General features: G+C 43.1%; 1 protein-coding gene and 1 long non-coding RNA gene across 2 annotated transcripts in view; one reads left to right on the top strand and one right to left on the bottom strand.

The window, feature by feature from the left end:
- Positions 1-1,737: 1,737 nt before the first annotated feature.
- Positions 1,738-22,899, top strand: part of Cdk15 (cyclin dependent kinase 15) — a 70,575-nt gene continuing 49,413 nt past the window's right edge. The window contains exons 1-8 of the mRNA XM_050159395.1: positions 1,738-1,863; positions 2,544-2,690; positions 2,893-2,987; positions 8,642-8,721; positions 13,186-13,280; positions 14,323-14,385; positions 16,074-16,197; positions 17,479-17,599. Of these exons, the coding sequence (XP_050015352.1) occupies positions 1,738-1,863; positions 2,544-2,690; positions 2,893-2,987; positions 8,642-8,721; positions 13,186-13,280; positions 14,323-14,385; positions 16,074-16,197; positions 17,479-17,599 (851 nt within the window). The remainder of the gene's footprint in view (positions 1,864-2,543; positions 2,691-2,892; positions 2,988-8,641; positions 8,722-13,185; positions 13,281-14,322; positions 14,386-16,073; positions 16,198-17,478; positions 17,600-22,899) is intronic.
- On the bottom strand, positions 1,853-4,536 carry LOC126511889 (uncharacterized). The gene is made up of 3 exons (XR_007594806.1): positions 4,419-4,536; positions 2,929-3,098; positions 1,853-1,963 (listed from the first exon to the last, which is right to left on the bottom strand). It is a non-coding gene; the product is annotated as an uncharacterized lncRNA (long non-coding RNA).

Here is a 22,899-nt window from a genome sequence, read left to right as displayed (position 1 = left end):
ACACGGGTTTGGGCCCCATACCTTACTTTCTTGTAGAAATTTTGAAATAAAACTTAAAGTACATGCTCAAGATTAAATCCTACAAGGTTTAAAGCTTAACGTCTGAAAGTTCAGATGTTAGATATCATTAATGCTGTTGTAACAATAAACATAGCTCTTTTTCTCAGAGAAATTTTTGCACATGTGTACAAGTAACCTACACCCTGTGGTTGCATATTACAACGGAAATAGTATTATGAGTGCCTCACAGAGCAAAAGTTCTGCCCAGCCGGGCGATGGTGGCGCACGCCTTTAATCCCAGCACTTGGGAGGCAGAGGCAGGCGGATCTCTGTGAGTTCGAGACCAGCCTGGTCTACAGAGCTAGTTCCAGGACAGGATCCAAAGCCACAGAGAAACCCTGTCTCGAAAAACCAAAAAAAAAAAAAAAAAAGTTTAAGCCAGGTGGTGGTGGCGCACGCCTTTAATCCCAGCACTTGGGAGGCAGAGGCAGGCGGATCTCTGTGAGTTCGAGACCAGCCTGGTCTACAGAGCTAGTTCCAGGACAGGATCCAAAGCCACAGAGAAACTCTGTCTCGAAAAAAAAAAAAAAGTTCTGCCCAAGATCACAGACTACAAAGTAGTTTGGTCCAGAGTCCTGGAAATACCAAGTACTAATATGGTGTTTACATACACTAAACATTAACTATATATATATATATACATATATATATAATGAACAAAGGGATCGGCGAAATGAGAAGATACCTTATGCACATGCAAGTGTACACACACACACATATATATAGAGAGAGAGAGAGAGAGAGAGAGAGAGAGAGAGAGAGAGAGAGAGATTCCCTCTTTATTTGAAAAAGAATCTTTCTACATAGTCCAGGCTGGTCTCGAACTCGCCATCCTCCTACTTCATCCTACAAAGCACTGAGATTACATGTGCACACACCTCGCTCAAACCGCTCTCTCTATCACTGACTCTCATCGCTGTTTGTGGCGTATTATCAACGTCGGTGTTTATTACATAGTGTCTGAATACATGAGAAAATGCCTGTAGCCTGTCAGACTAGGAGACGCGCTTTAACTTGGAGGCAGAGATGGAGCAGGAAGCCTCAGCTTTCTTCCTATCATCCTTCCATTCTGTGGTTTCTTTGGCTCTAAAGATTGCCTAGATGGCAAATTTGTTTTAATGTTAGAAAACAAGCCCGAGCCATGTGACTCACATCTGCAATCCCGGAACTAGAGAGGATGAGGCAGGAGGATTGCCTCAAGTTCAAAGATAGCTGGGCTCTTGTGGGAGACATTGCCTTAAAAGAAAAAAAATTGAAAACCAAGAGGTTTTCAGATGAAAGGAAGGAATGAAATGTTCCTAGTTGACCCCTTTAGTACAAGGGGAGTCCAATAAACACATCAATGCAAATTCCCGAAAAGCAAGTGCAGTCACAGCACTGATTTGAGTCTGGAGTAAGTGCAGTCAATGTACCCAGTAAAATTCTCTCCAGGAAGAGCTTCCTTGTTTTCCGGTGTGCACATGCGAACACCAGCCGCTGCGGTTTTGATGCGTAGCTCCTTGCGCTGATAAAAGCAAAAACTGCTGAAGTCATGAGGCTGCTCCAGACGGAGCCCTCGTGTGAGTCATGCTAAAGCTCCGCTCTGCTGACCTCTGGCAAAAAAGGGAGCGAAGGAGGACGGCAGAGGCGGATGGGGAGACGTTCAAGTGCGGGTTTTCTCCTTGAACCTGGACTATTATGGGTCAGGAGCTGTGTGCAAAGAGGCTACAGCCGGGATGCAGTTGCTACCACCGTTCGGAGGGAGGGGAAGCGCACAGCTGTCGGAGAAGCCAGCCTGGGAGCACTGAGGCTGCTGCGTTCGAGGTATTTGTATCCCGGGAGGAGCATCTTTCTTTATTGGTAAACCAAGCAATTCAGACAGACGCTCCCTTCTGCAGCAGGGTCTGAGTCCTCTGTGGTAGGTCTAAACTCATAAAAAAGAGAATTCTATTAAAGTCACAGAGGATTTACGGCCGTAGTTATCAAGTTTTGGGGTGTGCTTGTAAACCAGAAGAGGGGAGTAATCTTTGGCTTTGGTCTCTTTTGACTTGAAACAGAGAAAGTGGCTCTTCTCTGGACATCTCTGAGCCACTAAATGGCAGGGCAGAACCATAAGAGGGCAAGCTGCCATACTGGTAGGTCCACCGGGGATTCTCAGTTTCAGTAATTATCTCCTGATTATTAGCAGTGCCTTACTAGATTATTCTAAGATATTACATTAAGCATGTAGGGAAGCAGTTGGGCATGGGGGAGACCGAGTTAAACGGAGAAATTTGGAAACACTCATCAAGGAGACTGAGTTAAATTTGGTATTTCAGTGATCGGTACCATGGTGGTCTCTAAGGGATCTGACTTTCAGGAGAGGAGCCTTTAGGGAGTGGAAGGATCTTAGAAACAAACAAACAAACAAACACAACAGGCTAACAAAACCGAGAAAAGGCTTCGCCAGCCACCAAAATTTGATTTTATATACACTTTGCTCCTGTACTTTCTTTTCCCTCTAGCTAACAGACAGAAAAGGAGCACCATGCTCCACGGCTTTATTTTACCCCAGGGGACTCCAGGCTGTCAGTAGCCAGCTGGAGAGGAAAAGGCCACGGAGCAACAGTGATTCTTTTCAGGAAGAGAGTCTGCGGCAGGGGTTGCCATGGGTGAGTGAGCCACTGACAGTCATCGAGAAGGATTTCAAGGGTGCTTGTCTAAGGGAAGCTGGCCCTCGTCTTCCTGGGATGCCTGTATGAGTTCCTCCCCCGCCCCCCAATACTGTCTAATGCCCCTAGGGAAAAGACAAGTCAACATTATTTTCTAAGTGCTCTTTCTGTCTTCCCACCTCTCACCCCACCCTGTAAGCAGAAGAAGAGCCTCCCCTTTGGGGCAGCCTCATCTTACTTGAACTTGGAGAAGCTGGGAGAAGGTTCTTATGCCAAGGTTTACAAGGGGATTAGCAGGTGAGTCCCTTGTTGAAGACTGTAGATGGGGGTGTCTCCTATTGCCTTCTAAATTTCCGTCAACATATCACAGACATTCACAACCTTTGGAGTTGTGTTGAGACGTCTGGGCTAACAGGAAGGAGATGTGATTTTAACAACCCCGAAACAGAACAGAACAAAACAGCAACAATAACAACAACAACAAAAAACCCCCACAACAACACAGCTCTTGTCTAGCTAAAATCAACTGCTGGAGAAGGTAGGCTTTCTCCTCTGTTGACTGAAAGAACAATTGCCACCTATAGAGAAACCCAGCTGGTCAGATGTCTCTAGAGAGTCTTTCTAGACCCTTCCTAAGTCTCTAGTGTGGATATGCAAAAGCTATGCCTGCATCTTCTGCACCTGTGAAACGCACAAAATGGGGAAAAGAAGGTTTATCCAAAGCCCAGGTACCAGTTCTAAGACAGAATTCTGGTCTTTCTGGTTGCCTTCTAGAAAGGGTAAGAAAGGTGGAAAACTTTATCCCTTAATTTACAGTATTCTAATAGAGAAAATAATCACTTAATGGTAGTCTTATTTTAAAAGTACAAATCTCATAATACTAAGTATTGTTATTTATCTTAGAATTTGTATATTTGTTGTTGTCTTTGTTAAAATAAAATTACTAGGAAAATACAATTTCAGATTTGTTGTATAGAACCAGGATTTGATTCATGACTATAGATTACCCTAAGAACTAAGAATATAAAATATTTCCTTCAAGAAACTCAGCTTAGTAATAGGATAAAAGTGCATTAGAAATGCTTCCCAATGGGCTGGAGAGATGGCTCAGCGGTTAAGAACATTGCCTGCTCTTCCAAAGGTCCTGAGTTCAATTCCCAGGCTCATAACCATCTGTAATGAGGTCTGGTGCCCTCTTCTGGCCTTCAGGCATACACACATTCAGAATATTGAATACATAATAAATAAATATTAAAAAAAATGCTTCCTGACCTGAGTTCAAATCCCCACAACCACATAAAAATCCAGGTGGAGCTACACATGCTTATAACCCTAGTGTTGTGAAGAGAGAGGGGGTGGTAGGATTGGTTGGGCTTGCTAGCCACCAGACTACTTTAGATCCAGCACGAGACCTTGCCATAAAAGACTAATATATGTATTATATATTAGAAAAAAATCATTAATTTCTACTGTATATAATATATCTCAAAAGATTATATACATGCATATACATGTATATTACATAGGAGGAGAGATATTTATAATATAATAAATATACTATAGTATAATATATAATAAATAAAAATAATATAATGAATATAATAATGTATAATAAATAAATAAAATAATATAATAATACAAACATATTATAATAAATATGGTGTAATAAATAGATATAATATATAATATAATAAAAATATAATATAATAAATAAAAATAAAAACTTACCTCAAACTTCCATTAAAGCAGGCCCAGGTAAATATCCACTATACTAAGAAAACGATGTGGAGGGGGTAGTGATGGTACCTATAGAACAACCTGTATTCTACAGTCCTGTTTAAGAAAAAAAAATAAAATAAATAAAATAAACCCTTAGTGCTTCTATAGATTGAAACATACCCAGAAGAGTCTGAGGACAAAAATTTATCTTTAGTGATTGAAACTGGATGCTCTCACGAAGAACACACTTACGTTGTAAAAGCGCATCATCAAGTAACACAAAAGGCAGGTGTGGTGGCATACACCCACAGTCCTCTCATTCAGGAGGCCACGGTAGGAAGACTGAAGGCCAGCCAGGGCAAAGTGAGATCTTATCTCAGAAACAAAAAACAGAAATAATAAAAATAAATAAAAATAAAACTACCTTAAATGTTCTGTCTGACTTAAAAAAAAAAAGACTGAGACCAAAAATCATCTTTTGGATTGTAATACGGTCTTTCTAAAAAACCGAAGGCAATCCACCTAAGATTGTTAGCCCTAGTATCACACAACAATCATGTGATCAGTTGCTATTGTATTAGAAATAACTATTTAGAAAATATTTAGAAAAATTACTCTTACAATAGTAACAAAAGTATGATATTAGCATCAAAATAAACAGGATACATAAAGAGTTGTTATGGTACATAAAAGACTTATACCAGACAGTTTGTGTGAGCAGCTGAGCTTTTTATGCTGTGAATATTTGCTATGACCCACACCACGTTTTACCTGTTAAGAATACTTCGGAAAACCAGAGACAAATACTTCTGCATTTCTGGAGTGTGGGAGGAGCCCAAGATGATAAACAAATTAATAAAATAGTGTGGGAATGGAACGGAGGCAGCGAGGCGATCACGATTTTATAAAGAGCAGCGAGAAGAGGCCTCCCAGAGAGAGAAAGGTTTGGACGGGGAATCTGAGAGAGGTGACGATGAACTAGATGCAGGGACACAGAGGACAACTCCAAGCAGGGGAAAACAGCTTAAAAAATCCCTGTGTCAGAATTGACCCCAAGGTTGGAGGAGTAGGAAGGGGATGAGGGCTGGGAGGAGCTGGAGGGAGTATGTGTGAGAAACCCTGTCTCAAAAAATATAAATAAATAAACAAATAAATAAATACAGTGGAGTAAAGATTTAAATGAACAAGGAAATGCACAGCAGTTAGACAGAAAGATGAAGTGGGTGCACCCTTGAGGCTGGGGAGGTCTGTTTACGCACATAACATTGGACACAGGGGGATGGAGTGGCCACGGTGCCCATCTGCCTACGGGCGTTCCAGAGAGCACCGATTCCAAGACACTTGAATGAGGGTTTCATTGAAACAGCTGAAGTCCAATGGATGCTGGCAACCCTAGACAAAACCAAATTCCTTTACAACAGATACCTTCAGCCCTGCAAAACTGCCTGTGTGTACCACGGCTACCCAAGAGCAGTGGAAATCCTGAAAGTGCACAGCATTTCTAAACATATTTGACAAAAAAAGTTGTTGGTGTTGTTGTTTGGAGTGGGTGGAATAAAATTTTGCAGAGTCATGCCCTCAGTAAAATATTCTGGGAAATTAGTATTTCCCACATAAAAAAAAATTAAGCTCGAAACTTGAAAGGCAAGTGAAAGCAAGCAGTAAAAAAAATTTATGTCAAATGTTCCTGTAAAAAGGTGAGGGAGGGACAGAATAAACAGAAATGACTGGGAAAATGCAGTTCCAGATGTAAAGAAATTAATTAAAAAGCGATATATGCATAGGCCAGACTGTGGAGGTAAAAACAAAACTAAGCTCCCCCTGATGAAGGGTTTGGCACAGTGGCATGGACATCAACGGAAGAGTTTCCAAGGGGAAAACCTGCCAAAACCAGGGCACAAAATTAAGTGGTATTGAGTTATAACCCAAAGAATAAAATATCTATGAGTCGCTGCTGCTACGAAGGAATGGCTCAATAAATTAATAAATAAGAGAGGAGAAAGAAATCTCCCATGCAAAAGAATTCCAGATTTCTTACACAGGTCTACTGTCGGAAGAGGATCTCAGTGGGCCCATTGCCCAAAGTACACTAAGTTACACTTAGTGATGTGGATTCTAAAATAGTCACTTTGCAATAGACTGTCAAGGAGTGCTACCTTAGACAGGCAGTTACCGTCAACATCCAAAGACCCAAGTCATGGCCAAAGAGAGCCCCCATGGTACAATATCATCAAGATAGTTCCTAACCATCCCCAAATTCAGAATCCCAGCTTAGTCTTAAGAGAAACTTCAGGGAAAATGTCTAAGAGAGGAACTCTACAAAGTTCTTAACCAGCATGCCCCAGGACCATCAAGGTCACCAAACCCAAGGAAAATCTGGCAAAGTGCACAGCCAAGAGGACCCTAGGGAGACACATCAACTAAATGTAGTCCTGGATAGCATCTTGGGCAATTAGAAGGTCATGAAGTAAAAGCTGAAGGAATTCTAATATGCTTTAATGACATTCATCAATATTAGTTCATTAATTATTATCATTATTTTATACTAGTTTAGTGTTTTAGTTAGTTTGTTTCTTTTGTTTTGTTCTTTTTGTTGTTGTTGTTTGTTGTTTTTTAAAAAGATAGATTCATGAGTTTCAGTTCTGGCTGACCTTCAAATGTAGCTGAGGATGACCTTGAACTCCTTCATTCTCCTTCCTCCATCTTCCAAGTGCTAGAATTACAGGTGTAGGTCATTGTGCCCAGCTTGGTTCATCAGTTGTAATAGCTTCGCCTTGCTAAGTAAGAGTCAACAGTAGTAGAAACAGTGTAAAGACGTGGGAACTTTCTATACTGTCTTCTCAATTTTTCTAGAACTCTAAAATTGTTCTCAAAAATGAATTTTAAAGCAAAAACCAAATAAAATGAAAAATTATCATGATCATTTCTGTAGCTAAATCTTTTCCTATAGCCCCATTATTTCCTTAAGGGAAACAGTCTCCTGCTAGCCCAAGCTAGTCTCTGGTCACCACGTTGACCAGTCTGACATTGTAACAACCTTCCTCCTACCTCAGCCTCTCAAGGGCTAAGGTTACAACAGGAGCCACCATGCCCATCATGGTATTCTTAAAATAACCCCAAACTGTAATTTATAAGAATTTGGAATTGGCAGAACACACTGTGGTGTGTCTGTATGATAAAATACTATAACATTATTAAATATCCCATTTTGCAATAGTAAACAACAAAACCAGGCATGGTGGCTTATGCCTATAATCCCAGGACTTGAAAAGTTGAGGCAGGAAGATTGTTATAAGTTCAAGGCTAGCTTGTTTATTAAAAACATCATGAACGATAAGAGAAAATGTGAAACCGAGAGAGAACAGATTATTGAGAGTGAATCTCTCCATATTAGAAACAACATGGTCATAAAAACCTTCTTGGATATCTACACTTATCTAATATCAAAACAAAACTATACATAAGTGGAGAGAAGACGGAGGGAGGGAGAGGAAAAGAAGAAAGAGAACGGTGAGACCTAGGTCAATCAGACAATACTTTGGAGAATACTGCCAACATTGGCTGTTAACAGGCTCATTCAGGAGAATTGAAAGTTGGAAGTCAGTCAAGACTACATTTCAAGACCCACATCTCCCTACCCTGTGCACGCAAACACACACACACACACAACAACAACAACAACAACAACAACAACAACAAAAAGAAAAAGGAAGAAAATTTGGCTGTTATCTGAAACGAAGGGCGGAGAAACAGTAGGTTTTGCAAAGTAAGAGACAAGTTGACTTTCATTTGAGAAGTATGTCCCTAGGGACTCTACAGAGAGTGGACAGAAAAGATCAAGGAGACGGTTATGAAGCCACAGCCAAAGTTAGATGGCAGACAAGCCTGGCTTAAGTGCACCAAAGGGATCAGCAAACACCAGGGAGGGAGGTGGCCTCTGGACGCCTTCCTGCTTACTCTGAATGTCCTATAAAGAAAATCGACCACGCAAGTAAAGAAAAGGCTACTGGGAAATATATATATATATGTGTGTGTGTGTGTGTGTGTGTGTGTGTGTGTGTGTGTGCCACACGTTATATGTGTAACAGGCTCGTTGTTTTGAGGAAATTGTGGGTTTATATTCTAGGGCTTGTGGAGGAACACAAGCCTTTGTTCTAGCATCTGTGTGTGAGCCGTTCGTTGCTTTGGACCATCTCAGTGAGCGTGCATCTGTCTGTCCCATCCCTTCCTAGGATAAACGGACAACTGGTAGCTCTGAAAGTCATCAGCATGAACGCGGAGGAGGGCGTCCCTTTCACAGCCATACGGGAAGGTAAGACCAGGAAGAAGCGAACCCCAGAGGTTGTTTTGATCGCTAGATGTGGTAAAACCACCGTAAAGGATTCAGTCTGCCCACTCAGCGTGCGATCTCTGACATTTCTAGAAGTGATGTTATAATTTCAGATTTTGATTTTGTTGCCAATTCCCCAAGATTATTTACACTATCGTTTTAGTGTTTGTTCTTGAAGACAATGTTCAAAACTGCTGTCCATATTTATGACCTCTATGAGCTTTTACTAAATGTTTTCTGCATGCTTGGGTTCATACTAAAACCATGTCTACACAACTCATTCAAAAGAGAGAGAAGTGTAACATCATAGTAATTCTTGATGGGGATTCACCTGATCATAGCCTATTTTCTTGTTTCATTTTTCCCACAGTACTTAGGGATTGAACCAAGGGTCCAGCATGCACACACACATTTATTTCTTTGAGACAGAGTCTCACTAAATTTCCCAGACAGGCCTTGAACTTGCAATCCTACTGCTTCAGCCTCCAGGATAGAAGGCATGTTCTTTCAGCGTTTTCTTTCTCTCCCTTCTTCTCTCTCTCCTCTGGAGCTGTCTCTGTTTTGTTTGTTTGTCTGCCTACACAGCCTCAGACTTACTATGTAGCCCACTCTGACCTCAAGCTTACCATCCCCCTGCCTCCGCCTCCTAGAGCTGGCCTTACAGGGGTGCCTTGACAAACCTAGCTTCCTGGGTTTTCTTTGCACCGTGGGCAGCATCGCAAGGAGGTAAAGTCATCCAGGTCTGCCTCATCTGGCTGCTAGGGGCTGATGATGTGATTCTGGTCCATAGTTTCTCTAAGACTGGGTTCACAGAAGAAGTGGCTGTTAACAGGACATGTTTCAGAGACTGCTATAAAGACCAAATGAAGCCAGGCGGTAATGGCACATGCCTTTAATCCCAGCACTTGGGAGGCAGAGGCAGGCAGATCTCTGTGAGTTCAAGGCTAGCCCTGGTCTTACAGAGTGAGTTCCAGGACAGGCTCCAAAGCCACAGAGAAACCCTGATGGGGGAAAAAAACAAAAACAAAAATAAAAAATAAAGATCAAATGAGAGCACATGATGTTATCTTTCCAGGGCTCAGTGAATGGTCACTGCTAACATTTTATTCTTGAATTTTATTCTATTACTTTTATATTACTGATCAATGAGAAGATGTATACCACAATATTTATCACTAATAACTTACAAACTTAAAACCAACATAGTGAAACAAAAGAATACAATTTACCAGCATTTCACCTAAGGGTGTTGGTTGTTTGGGGCAGGGCCTCCTAGAGCCCAGACTGGCCCCAAACTCACTGTGTAACCAAGGATGGCCTGGAGCTCTTCATTCCCCTGCCTGTCCCTCCCAAGGGCTACCTTGATATACACGCCGCCACACTCAGCTTTAGACTTCCTGCTGGGAAATAAATCTTGGGCCTCAAACATGCTAGGTTATTAGTTAAGTTTCTGTTGTGGTAAAACGGCACAACCAAAGGAAGAAAGAGTTTACCTGGCTGACAGTTCCAAACAGATAAGAGTCCGTCATAGGGGAGATGGGATATTGGGAAAGGCAGAGCAACAAAAAGCCTCCGTGGTAGCAGGAACAGGAAGCTAAGAGATGACACCTTCAAACACACACACACACACACACACACACACACACACACACACACACGAAAGAGCAAACCGGAAGTATACGATGCTGAGTTCTCAAACCCCGAGTCTTCAGTCATGTATTTCTTCCAACAAAACTGCAGGGTCCCCAGACAATGCCACCAACTAGGAATCAAACACTCAAAAACTCAGGCCTCTGGGTTGAATTTCTCATCCAAATCCCCACACTAGGCAAGCATTCTCATCAACGGAGCCCTTTGCATGAAGGGATTACTATTTGTCTCTGAAAAAAAAAATCCAGAGAAATGGCCCTTCCTCAGCCTTCCGTTCTTCTCTTAGCTCTGTTGTCTTCCCTTCTTTCCTGAGTACACACTGGATGCAAAGGGTAGTGCTGAGAGCTTGAGAGATGAGCAGAGAAAGCCCCGTTCTTCATTCTGATATTTTCAGTCTTAAAAGAGCAGACAATTCAAGCATTGAGTGTGTGGAGGCTGTTGCAAGCTCAGACGACAATGAATCAGTGTAACTAATGGAGAGGCAGATTTCGGGCTGAACGTAGAAGAATAGGTTATGCAAACAGGCATTTAAAAAAAAAACAATTCAGAAAACGAGCTTATAACTCAATTTGATTCCATTTTCAAAAGCCTCGGATGCCCCTGGGAAACATTTTCAATTTAAGTAGAAAGGCCAAGAAGCTACCAGTTTAATTGGGGACTCATCCTGATAAAATCAGGTGCAATCTGGGGGGGACCCATGGTTTAAGTGTTTAACATAATGAAAGCCGCACTTATTGGTGTACTTATGAGTCGTCCAAACGAGAGGGCGATCACATTTGGGGACCGACGTGCATCTAGGTGGAAGAGTATCTCTGAACACAGTAGAAGAGTCCCAGTCATTGGGCTAGCGGGGACTTTCTGTGTCGAAGCTCTCAACATTCTCTGGGCATGGCCTTTCGCGAGCTGGAGTTCACTAATTGCTCACAATGGGCTTTGTTCCTATTTTCCCTCGAGCTGGGTTCTCCAGCTCCACATCTGGCAGGCACAGCGAAACCCTGTTGCAGCAGGTTCTGCTAACAGATGCACAGATGTTCTCGGCCTGGCTCAAAGCCCACCCTGCCCCACCCCGCATGGATTGTTCTCTCTGCGCAACCATTCCTGCATCGATCCTTTGCCCGGTGCCGCCCGCCACACAGGTGTTCGCAATTACAGTCAGGGCTCCGTTGCGGGCTCCTCGGTTTGTTTTATAGACTGCCCCTTACTGAAAGCTTTGCTTGTATGATATGAAAAACCACAAAAGGATTTTGACACATGGGAGGTGGTTTGGCTTCCAGCTTCCAACAATGGCCGCTTCTATTTCCTTCGGCGTGAAAGCTCGCAGCCTTGAAAGCGAGGCCCCACTTAAAGAACTTTTGACACTGGTTCAAGTCTCCCTGGTTAAGATCTCGATGGATGTGAGGCCAGAGAGACCGAGGTTAAATGGAGAGGGATAGAAAGCAAGATAGGAGCAGCTGGTGTTCATTAGTTAAAATCCAGGGTCACTGGCTAGAAAGGTAACAAGATGCCATACGCGGGAAAAACTCAGAGTTAAGGCAGCCTTCTTTCCAAACCCTTGACGCAAGAATTCTTTCCCCGAGAAGTCTGCTTGCTCTGAGGGTGGGGCAGCCTGGGATTTATTGAGTAGAATTTTGCTACATGGAGAGTCTCTCAGTAGGCAGAATGCAAGTTGATGTTCGTGGGATCTCCATATGTAATATGAAAGGAACGAAAGTCTGAACAGCGCTAAGGGAAAATCTTAATAAGCTTGCATGCATCCTTAACACCTTTAGAGACATGATATCATATGGTCAAACCAAACTTAATTCAAACACTCATAACTTTCACATATACACTCTGTCCTGAGATCCAGAAATGTGACACTCCTTCCTCCGCCATGTCTTTGTCAATCCCTTACACTAACGACAGAAGTACAATATAATGGCGTTTGTTGTTATAGAAATGAAGGAGTCTGAACCTCAGGGAGGCTGGGAAATTTGCCTGGAGTCATAGCATTCTTCAGTATTAGAACTCCTGTCAGTTACATTTAAATTCTCTCTACTACATAAAACCGCAAAGGCTTGCTCGATTGACTCTCCTTCAGCAAGAGGAAAAGCGGAAAAACAGACCTCCGCTCTGTGATGCTGTCTGTGTGAAAATGAAGGCAGATTGGGAAGCAGGACTCCAGAAAACGGCTTGATTGTGTGTGATCAGCAGCTCTCCAGTTTCTCCTACAGAAGCCTGCAACGGCAGCACTTAAACTAGAAACATTGTGGCTGAAAACCCTTTGGATCATTGTACTTACTTCTTTCTAATCTATTTGTGAGAAAACTCACCAAAAAAAAAAAAAAAAAAAAAAAAAAAAGAGGTTCAGGAACCTTGCTGGGGGTCATCCGATAAGATCAACAAAGGGTCTGATTAAAATCTCACTTCAGCTGTTCCCAGAGACGGAGGAGGGCACGCCTGGCTGACGGGAATTCTGCTGAGTCCAACCTGATCAAGGGCATAACGTATTCTTTGCATAGTTACGGCCTTATGAGAAGTAGCCCCAGGGTAATGGCATAGAAGAGGGATATTTTTAAAAGTTTAAAATTATTGTTCTTAGTGTGTGTGTCTGTGTTCACACACATGCCCATGCATGCGTGTTCAAAGCCGTGCCATGATGCCTATGTGGAGGTCAGAAAACAACTTCGTGTGGTCATTTTTTTTTTTTTTGTCTTCTACCTATTTGCATGGGTTTCAGGGATTGAACTCAAGATTGCCAGACCTATTGCCTTTCTTATCAGTGATGGCGGTCCCCTCTTGTTTAAATCTTCCTAGCCTCTCTCCTGAAGGGACTGAAGCACGCCAACATTGTCCTTCTGCACGACATCGTTCACACCAAGGAGACTCTGACATTCGTGTTTGAATATTTGGTGAGTTCTCTAGACTTTTCCAGCACAGAGGGGAAAAGGCCTGGTGCTTGTATAATGAATCTGTTAATATTTTATGGCATGATAAAACTTTCATTATGATGTGGAAGGTAAGATGGATCGTTGGGCTAGGCAGGGCCTTGCTGCTCTGGCCAGCAATTAGTTGCACCTCTTTACCTGGATTTTGTCTGTCCTGTCTCCCTTGCCACCAGGAATAGACTAGGATTCTGTATTTGCTTTCTCATAAAACTCTGTGCTTTTAAAAGGCTGTTTTGGGCTGGAGAGATGGCTCAGAGGTTAAGAGCACTGGCTGCTCTTCCAGAGGTCCTGACTTCAATTCCCAGCAGCTACATGGTGGCTCACAGCCATCTGTAGTGAGATCTGGTGCCCTCTTCTGGCCTTCAGGCATACATGCAGACAGAATATTGTATACATAATAAATAAATAAATCTTTTTTTTAAAGGCTGTTTTAATTACTTATAGAACCTGGTTTGTTTTTTTGGCAAAACGGAAAGATATAAAATACAAGATATTTAAATGCCATATATCAGCCTATTAATGACTCAATTTGTACTTTTGAAAGGGGAAAAAAAATTCAAATGAGCAGAAAGAAATCCTGAGAGGAGTTTACTTGACCTGCCTTCAAGGATACTTGAAAAGTGAAGGTTCCCTTTGCTGTGTTCAGAACAAGTCACTCAAATGGAGTGTCTCTGTGCCAAGAACCACTCAAATGGAGTGTCTCTGTACCAAGAACCACTCAAATGGAGTGTCTCTGTACCAAGAACGGGCTCCGATGTGCCGGCAGCCAGCTAGAAGACATGCTCTGTCTGCCTCACAGAAATTTGGCTATAACTCCTTTTATACTTTAAACATCCGCGTTTTTGCTGTGCCCCCTCGGGTACACGGTGTGATGTAGGATACTGTCCAAGCGCCCTTTAGTCTAAACATCCGCGTTTTTGTTGTGCCTGCTCCGGTACATGTTGCGATGCAGGATACTGTCCAAGCGCCGCTGACCTCTGTCCTCTTTCCCTGCCTTTCTATTTAGCACACAGACCTGGCCCAGTACATGTCTCAGCATCCCGGAGGCCTTCATCCTCACAATGTCAGGGTGAGTAATTTAAGAGCCAGGCTCCCCTCTGGCAAGAACCCTCATGGGTACAAAACAATCACTATTAAATATAACAATATAACAAAACAATTATTAAATTGTCTGCATAACTATGTTTTGTGGGGGGTTTATTATTATTGTTTTGAAAGATTTATTTTTTTAAATCGTATGTATATGCGTACATGAGTAGAAACCAAAAAAGGGAACTCGATGGTTGTGTGCTTCTGTGTGAGCGCTGGGAACCCAGCTCTCGTCCTCTACAAGAGCAGCCAGGGCTCAGAGTCAGTGAGCCACCTTTGGACACCACCTTTCCTTCTTAAACGTGGTAGTGTTCAACCGTTCTAATAGAGGAGGAGAGAAAGCAAGCATTCTGAGCAGTTCAGAGGCGGAGTTCTGTCAGACACTTGGAGGAAGCAGAGAAGAGGCGCTAGCGAGCCGGCATTGACGTCTAGACTGGGTCTAGCCTCCGGTCGCTGTGCGAAGGTGAGCCGGATGCCAAGGGGCGTTCCAGCTGCTAAATAGAACGCTCGGAGGAAGACGTACTTTGAGGCTGGAGGATCACACATACCAGACACTGAAATGCTGAGAAGGATGAAAACAAACAAACAAACAAACAAGAGCTCAGTAAGGAGCTGGAAAGCTGGAGACTTGACTCAGTCACTTAAAAAAAAAAAAAAAAGTTTGGTTTCTAGCGCCCGCCCGCATAGCAGAGATTTGTAGCTCCATTTCCACAGGGTCTACCACCCTCTTCTGGTCTCTGTGGGTACTGCATGCAACTGGGACACAGTCGTACATTAGAGGCAAAACGTTCATATACATAAAATAAAATGCTTTAAATTTCTAGTTAAAAAAAAAGTCCTGTCCTGTAGCTATGCAGAGAAGTAAATGTTTTCTTGCTTGTGCAATTATTTCTATTACATTTTGTTTTCAACTTTGAATTTAAGGCTTTAAGATAATTTATGAATACAATGGTTCCTTTATTTCTTTTTCTCAAACTTAAAAAGTAAACAAATAAGCATTGTGTGTGTGTGCGTGTGTGTGTGCGTGTGTGTGTGTACACAGGGCAGCTTTGTGGAGTCGATTCTCTCCTCCTACCTTTATGTGGGTTCTGGGTATTGAACACAGGATTTCAGGCTTACACAGAAAGTACTTTACCTATTGACTCATCTTACCCCCCCCATTTATATCTTAATGCCATCTAAAATATATTTCCCAGTTGGGTCTTTTGGTATCATAGATTAAAAGAGTTCATATTGGAACCTGGAAAATCATAACAAGTATAATAAACTCAATCATTTCCAAATCAACTTTGACCTGACATACCAAGTCATCTGTAGGTAAAAATGATATCTTTCACAGCTAAACCAGCTGCAAATGCTTCTAAGGAGACCTCAAGGTTTTGCTGTAGATTTTAAGGAAGGGCAATTCCTTCAGTATCAAAGGAACAAGATGTTGGGAAAAGCCAGAATCCCTTTGTTTGGGATGTAGTCTATTTGGTTCCCTTGACCCTTCCTCCTCTTTCTGAATGGTTTCTCTGCCTCTCTGTCTCTTTGTCTCTCTCTCTCTCTCTCTCTCATCTCTCAAGAGACATGTTCACTATATTCTTTTAGAGGGCCGTTTTTGACTTAGAGATGAAATCAGCACACTGCCGTTCCCGTGTCCTGAGGGATGGTGTTCATCTCTTCCAGCTTTTCATGTTCCAGCTTCTGCGGGGCCTGGCATACATCCACCACCAGCACGTTCTTCACAGGGACCTGAAACCTCAGAACCTGCTCATCAGTCACCTGGGAGAGCTCAAATTGGCTGATTTTGGTGAGTCGCCCTCAGGTCTCCTTCTGGTCTATGAACAATGAGTCTTTTGTCTGTATTTACTTGAAGCATTGGCTAGGCTTGGCCTTTAAAATCTAGAGCCCCAAAACACGATGCCCTGTTGGATGTCAGATTGACATCCAGGAAATGTGAGGCAAGAGGGAGGGAGAGTGTGGAAGTTTTCTAGAATTTCATCAAGACATCTAGCCAGATGCCTCAAATAGGTCACTTTTGAGATAGTGGCGCCTGTAGAATAGACTGTACTTAGGAGATATCCCCATATCTAAGTGGTTAATGACAACTATATCAGAATAGATCACGGCTATCCCAGGATGGCAGAATAGAGAAGTTGATCCTAGAATGTAGCATGGACTCCTGCAGAAATAGAAATGATATTTGTTTCTTCACCCTTAAATGTCAACAACACCTTGACAATATTCCTAGCAAAGGATGCAGATTTCCTCTATAAGGGCGTCTTTCCATTTATTCACAGATACGTGATACAGAATGCATAAACACATACACATATATATGTGATTTTAGATTTTATTCTCCTTTACAAGAAAGTAGTTAAGAGTCTGTTTTTGCTTATCGTCATATTCCTAGTATGGTACTAACTGTTCAGTAAAAATTTTTTGAGACAGGGTCTCTCCATGCAGCCCTGGTTGACCTAGAACCCACTGTGTAGACCAGGCTGGCCTTGAACTGGCAGCCACCCTCCTGGTGCTGTCTCCCAAGTATAGGAATTACAAGTTATTTCGCTGCTACTGTAGAGACCCACAGTGCAATGAAAGGGTGTTCTAGAAAAAACCATCCCTCAGCACGGCAGTCAGAGCTGTCATGGCAACCCCAGAGTGTCTTTTCCCAATCTTCACTTGTCAAGTGGCTCACGGTCCTTCAGATATAGCCCAAGTGCCTACTTCAGTGTAGTTATCACCTACAGCTCAACACAGCTCAGAGGGAATCTGAATCTACCACCCATCCACTAAGGGCTTGACCTGGAAGTTCAACATCACCTCTGCCCATACCAAGTAAGCAAGAACTTAGTCACCTGACCACATTTGGCCGCCTCACCTCACTACACCAAAGGTCAAAATTAAGAACTCTTTTTGCTGCCGTACACGCAAACCTCGGGACAGTTGACAGCTTCTGGTGAGAGCACCCACCACCGACACGTTATCTTTCGTGTTGTCTACTCTGCTGTGTATTCTCCCCGTGCAGCGTGCCACCGTGCCTCCCCAAAAGACCAGGGTAACAAGCGCTATCTCTATCCTCTCTGGACAGGTCTTGCTCGAGCCAAGTCCATTCCTAGCCAGACGTACTCTTCAGAAGTGGTGACGCTCTGGTACCGGCCACCTGATGCCTTGCTGGGAGCCACCGAGTACTCCTCGGAGCTGGACATATGGTAAGAGCTAGTGCCAAAAAAAAAAAAAAAAAAAAAAAAAAAAGATACCCATCAGTGATGGTTGCCTTACCATCTGTGTTCCATTTTGAAACACGGAAACATGAGGTGCTTTGTAATATGTCTCACCTGATTTTTGCATTCTATGGATTATATAGTTAAAAAAAAAAGAAAGACTTGCCCAAGGCATCCTCTTTCCCCAGGTCTCTCTTCATCACACCCCTCCCCTTAGCTTTCCCCAATTTCTTTGCCTTTCCCCTCCTTTAACTACCTGTTATCAGAGAAACAGACAAACATACATCCTCAAGCTATAGACAGGCAGACAGGTAAGTAAGCAGACAAGTAGTCAGACAGACAGACACAGGCACACACATAATAAAACTAATATTAAAATAACCCCCATCGCGGGCTGAATGTGACCATAATTTGAGCCTGAGAACTGGAGGCTTGAAGATTCCTCGGGGCAGTGGTGAGCAGGTGTTCTCGGACCCTTGTCGTCCAAGAGCAAAAATGACACGTTACGTGGGTCTTATATTTTTCTTATATATCGGGGGGTTGGTGTACAACGCTGTAATAGTGCTCTACTGTACGGGTTCTGGGGACTCAAACTGCACCCGTCTAGCTTAGCAACAGGCTCCTTCACCCACCCAGCTATCTGCCAGCTCCCACCCACCCCCACTATTTTGCACTTGCTTCTAGAGCTTTCCCAGTCATGAGGGAATACAGTTAGATGGTAACGACTTCACAGGTCTAACCAACTTCTCAACCGTAATAAAATATAGGGACCTTTCCCAAGGCCTTAGAAAACAGGACTTGTATAAACATGGGTTCTATTTTTAAAAAATCAATAATAGTGTTGTTCTTCTTCAGAATGTTATTTTTAAAATCCAGATGTTATTTGGCTTGAACGTGACAGACAGCATTTTTCTTTTTATTCTGGTAACGGAATATTTTTCAACATTTATTAAAGATAATTACTTCACTCCCATTCCCTTTCATTCCAAGCTCTCTCTTGTATCTTTCCTCACAAACGCATGACCTCTCTTCCTTTAACACGCATAAGAACATGCGGATAGATCGGCAGGCAGACAGACAGAGATATATACCCTAAATACATAAACACTAGCTTCTGAGTTTATTCAGTGTTGCTGGCTATGTGTATGATTTCAGGGCTCACCACTCAATTGGTATTGGGTAACCAATTAGGGAGCTCATCCCAGGGGAGGGTTAGTTTTCCAGCTCCCAGGATACTTTAGCTTAGTTCTTTGTAGGAATGGGGTCCCGTGAGATCTGCCCGTTCAGTGTTGGCATTCTGTTGGTGTTATCCTCAGTCACGCTTTGTTTCAGCAACCCTGTTACTGAAGTGTTGGGGGTATACCTTCCCTGTCGTTTCTAGGAGACAGTCTCCCAGCAGAATCCCTGGTCCTCTGGCTCTTACAACCTTTCTGCTCCCTCTTCCTCCATGTGTCCTGGGCTTTAGGTGTAGGGGTTGTGTTGTAGATGTATCCACCGGGTCTAGCACCCCTGGCCAGCTGTTCTCTGCAGTTTTGCAGCTGTGGTTCTCTGTAATGGTCTGTGTTTTGCAAAGGGAAGCTGCAGTTGTTTGTGGATCTGGGGATAAGTCCTTAGGATGCAGTTAAGAACTATGCTGCTTTGCTAAGACAAGGAGAGCAGTCTCTCCTCTAAGACCCACGGCCTCTCTAGCCTTGATCCTTGCCTAGGTTTCCAGTGCCAGGCATGAGTTCCCTTCCTAATAGGCAGGCCTTAAGTCCAATCAGAGAGCTGCTGGTTACTGCCGGGAAATGCACACCGCTATCGCACCCTTAGGGATGGCTTGCCCTGCTGGTCACTGTTACGGCTCACGAGCAACACAGCTGGCTGGGACTGACTGCCAGTTGCTTCCTTCCCTTGAAATCTCACCCAGCACCTTCTGGAAGTGGGAAAGCTAGTCCTCAGGAGAGAAGGCTTTCAGGTCAGCTCCAGCCCGGATCCTCAGGGTCCTGTATCTCAAGTGCACGTCAGTAATAGATTATTTTAAATTAAGCAGGTGATTTTTAAGCAGAGTTAAACTTTTAGATTTCCCAAAGAATTTTCAAAAGGTGGAGACATCCCCCGACCCCAGTGTACCTAGGTATGGAATTCTGATACTGGGCTCCATTTCTAAGGCTGTCATCAGCTACTCAACTTCTCTGGGGTTGTCTCCCACACTGCTCTGCAGGTCCGACTTCAAAGGCCTGCAGCAGGGACAGGTGCACTCTGCTCTTAACGATGCCTTTCTGCTTGTGTTTCACGGGCATCCATCTTAAACTTGGTTTTATTATAAACTATTTGAAACAATGAGATGTGTGTGTGTGTGTGTGTGTGTAACATATATAGGTAGATAGGCGATTCTCAACTCAATTGGGACAATACTATGCCCCAGGGGACATTTGGTAATGTCTGGAGACATCTTTGTTGCACACAGTATGTTTTAATTATGTTCACATCCCCAGCTCCCTTACCACCACTCAGACTCACTTTCCCAACTTCCCTCCTTATCTCATTTACTCTTTTAATAGCTCACCATGCCTAGTTCACGCTGCCTATATACATGGTGTGGTGCTATCCCCTGGACTAGGTCAACTCTAGGGCCACACCTTAAAGAAGACTGGCTTTCCTTACCCCAGCATCCATCAACTGGATGCTCAGCTAGGGTTGGAAACTCACAAGCCCTACCCTCTCTGTCACTGGCTTAACCTTGTACAAGTCCTGTGACCTATCAAATCTATATCAAGCTTCCATAAACGCCTGGTCTGTTTCTAAGTTCTCTACTCTGTCGCACTGAGGTCAAATTTATCCATCCTCAGATTGTAGTATTAATTTCCATAGCTTTATAACAAGAATTCATAGTTTGGGGGACGAGTCTCAGCCTTCAAGAGACTCTACAGAGGCCAGGGAGAAGGCTTAGTGGGCACGGTGCTTGCTACGCGAGCTTGAGAATGTGTTATAAAGCTATGGAAATAACAAGGGTTTGCTGGCATAACCCTGTCCTGGAGCTCACTCTGTAGACCAGGCTGACCTCAAACTCACTGAGATCCACCTGTCTATGCTCCTGAGGGCCGGGATTAAAGGTGTGTGCCATCAGTGCATGGCTATTCAAAACACCTTTTTTAAAATCACATTTTTCTAAGTGGGCTACAGAGACAAATACATTCAGAGACACCATACCTAACTCCTACTGCACCATAGGCAACGGATTTGAATGAAAGCCCAGTTCTCACAATCACTACCTCAAAGGAGTAACACACACACACACACACACACACTGGATTCTTCTGGAGTGCAACCTGGGAATGTTTTCCTTTAAGGCGTTTGTTAAGGGTGGGAAATGCAGTTCAGATGGTAGAGAACTGGCTTAGCACAGACAGAACCTTCAACCCCCAGCACAGGTGGTAGTCCTGTGAGCCCAGCTCTAGGGAGGGAGGAACAGGGGGAGGGGCTGGAGTTCAAGGTCAGCTCCAGCAACTCAGCGAGTTTGGGGCCTTCCTGGGTGCTGGGAAACACCCCTAAATCCTCTGCAAAAGCCATCTTTCCAGCTCTCCAAAGCAACTTTTTAAAAACTGACCCCCTGTTTGTTTATTTATTTATTTGTGTAATTTATCGATGTATCTTACCTAAGTGTTGGTCTACCATCTAGATCTTAAATTCTTTATATCACTCCCTACTACAAAAGAACATTGGAATACATAATAATAATAATAAAGAACTTTGGCTTTTAGAGGAATGATCTGGTTTTAAGGTAGGAGCAGGGGAGGATAAAAGGGAACTTGAATCAAAATGTTTTCTTACAAGATGACACAAAATAAATGGAGGCATTTCCAAAGGACCCGGGGAGTAGTCTGACGACATTTCCTCTGCTCAAATCTGGAACACTTTTAACATCAAAGTAAATTATGAGGGAAATTAATTATAGCCTAGCGAGTAACGATTCTATACTGAGGACAGCTGGGAAGAGAAGTCCCCCCCATCCCGTCCCACCCCCACAGTAGAAGTCCAACTAAAGACAGAAGAAACAAACAAACAAAAAACCAATACAGTAGCAAACCACCGTCTCCCAACCAATACAATAGCACTCGGTTGAAACAAGGTTCACTGCTGTTTAACTCAAAGGGAAAGAGATGTTCGCTGAGGGAGAGAGACATTTCCACGACACAAAGCACAGCTTCACAGATCACACGTCAATTATAAAGAGCTTGCAGTAACTTTATAAGGCCTAGAAACCTGGCAGGCCACACATTAACAGCAGCAATTAAAGGGACTCTGATGAATAATGGAAAGACTGACTTGTGCTTCCTGCTAAGATATACTGAGAACCCAATGTCACTTATGTGGTATTTCAGGAAGAGGAAAGTCTACCCAACTCCGACCAGGAGGAAGTATCAAATAAGCCCAACTTTAGGAACAGTCTACTAAAGCAATGGGCCTGTAATCTTTGGAAATGTTTTGTTTTGCTTAGTTTCAATTATTTTTCTTGTGGTGGTGCTGGGACTCGAAACCTGCACGCCTTGTACGTGCAAACAGTCTACCAGCATTCTATACCCAGCTCTGAAATCAGAGTTTTAGAAAGCAAAGACAAAGCCGGGTAGTGGTGGCACACGCCTTTAATGCCAGCACTGTGGGATCTACCTGAAGAGTTGGATCTAAGCTGAGAGGTGGTGGAGGAGTGGAGGAACGTTTTACCCAGAGTCCTCCAGCTTGTCTGTAACTCGTTTTAACGGGTGAGATTTAAACATGCAACGGACAAAGAAGAAAAAAATTTTGCAATAGAAGCTAAATAGTAAAAGCTGACAATAGTGAAGAACAGCTCGCAGGGAACCTCTAGGGTAGCTTTTATTAATCTGAAATAGATCTCTATAACCTCAAATTTGAAAGTATATACCAATTTAGAGTATTTGAGACTTATTGCTTCCTTAGTCTAGAAGGAGATACAGTGAACAGGGCTCATTAGGACTGCTTATAACGTTTTTGTCTAAACAGTAAGCACACGGACACACACACCGTTGAATTTAAGTTGTATACACACACACAGAGAGTTAAAGCTAGCTTATAGTCACACATAAAGTTAAATGAAAAGAGAGCGAGAGGAATCTGGCTTTTTCATCTCCGACTCACACTCTGTAACAAGCAGGCAGGGCGTTTAAAGAAAGAGAGTAAACAGACATTCGCAGGTCTTGGGAGCAAAGAAAGAAGCGGAGAAACGAAGTTGCCAGCGAACGAGAAAGCAGATTTGTTGCAGGTGGGGAGAGAACAGAGCTGCCGTAGGT

The sequence above is a fragment of the Alexandromys fortis genome, unplaced genomic scaffold (assembly GCF_014885135.2).
Source record: "Alexandromys fortis isolate MF-2015 unplaced genomic scaffold, M_Fortis_MF-2015_v1.1 scaffold_65, whole genome shotgun sequence".
Classification (NCBI taxonomy): Eukaryota; Metazoa; Chordata; class Mammalia; order Rodentia; family Cricetidae; genus Alexandromys; species Alexandromys fortis.
Note: the sequence above shows the minus strand (reverse complement) of the source record. Positions and strands in the feature narration are given on the sequence as shown.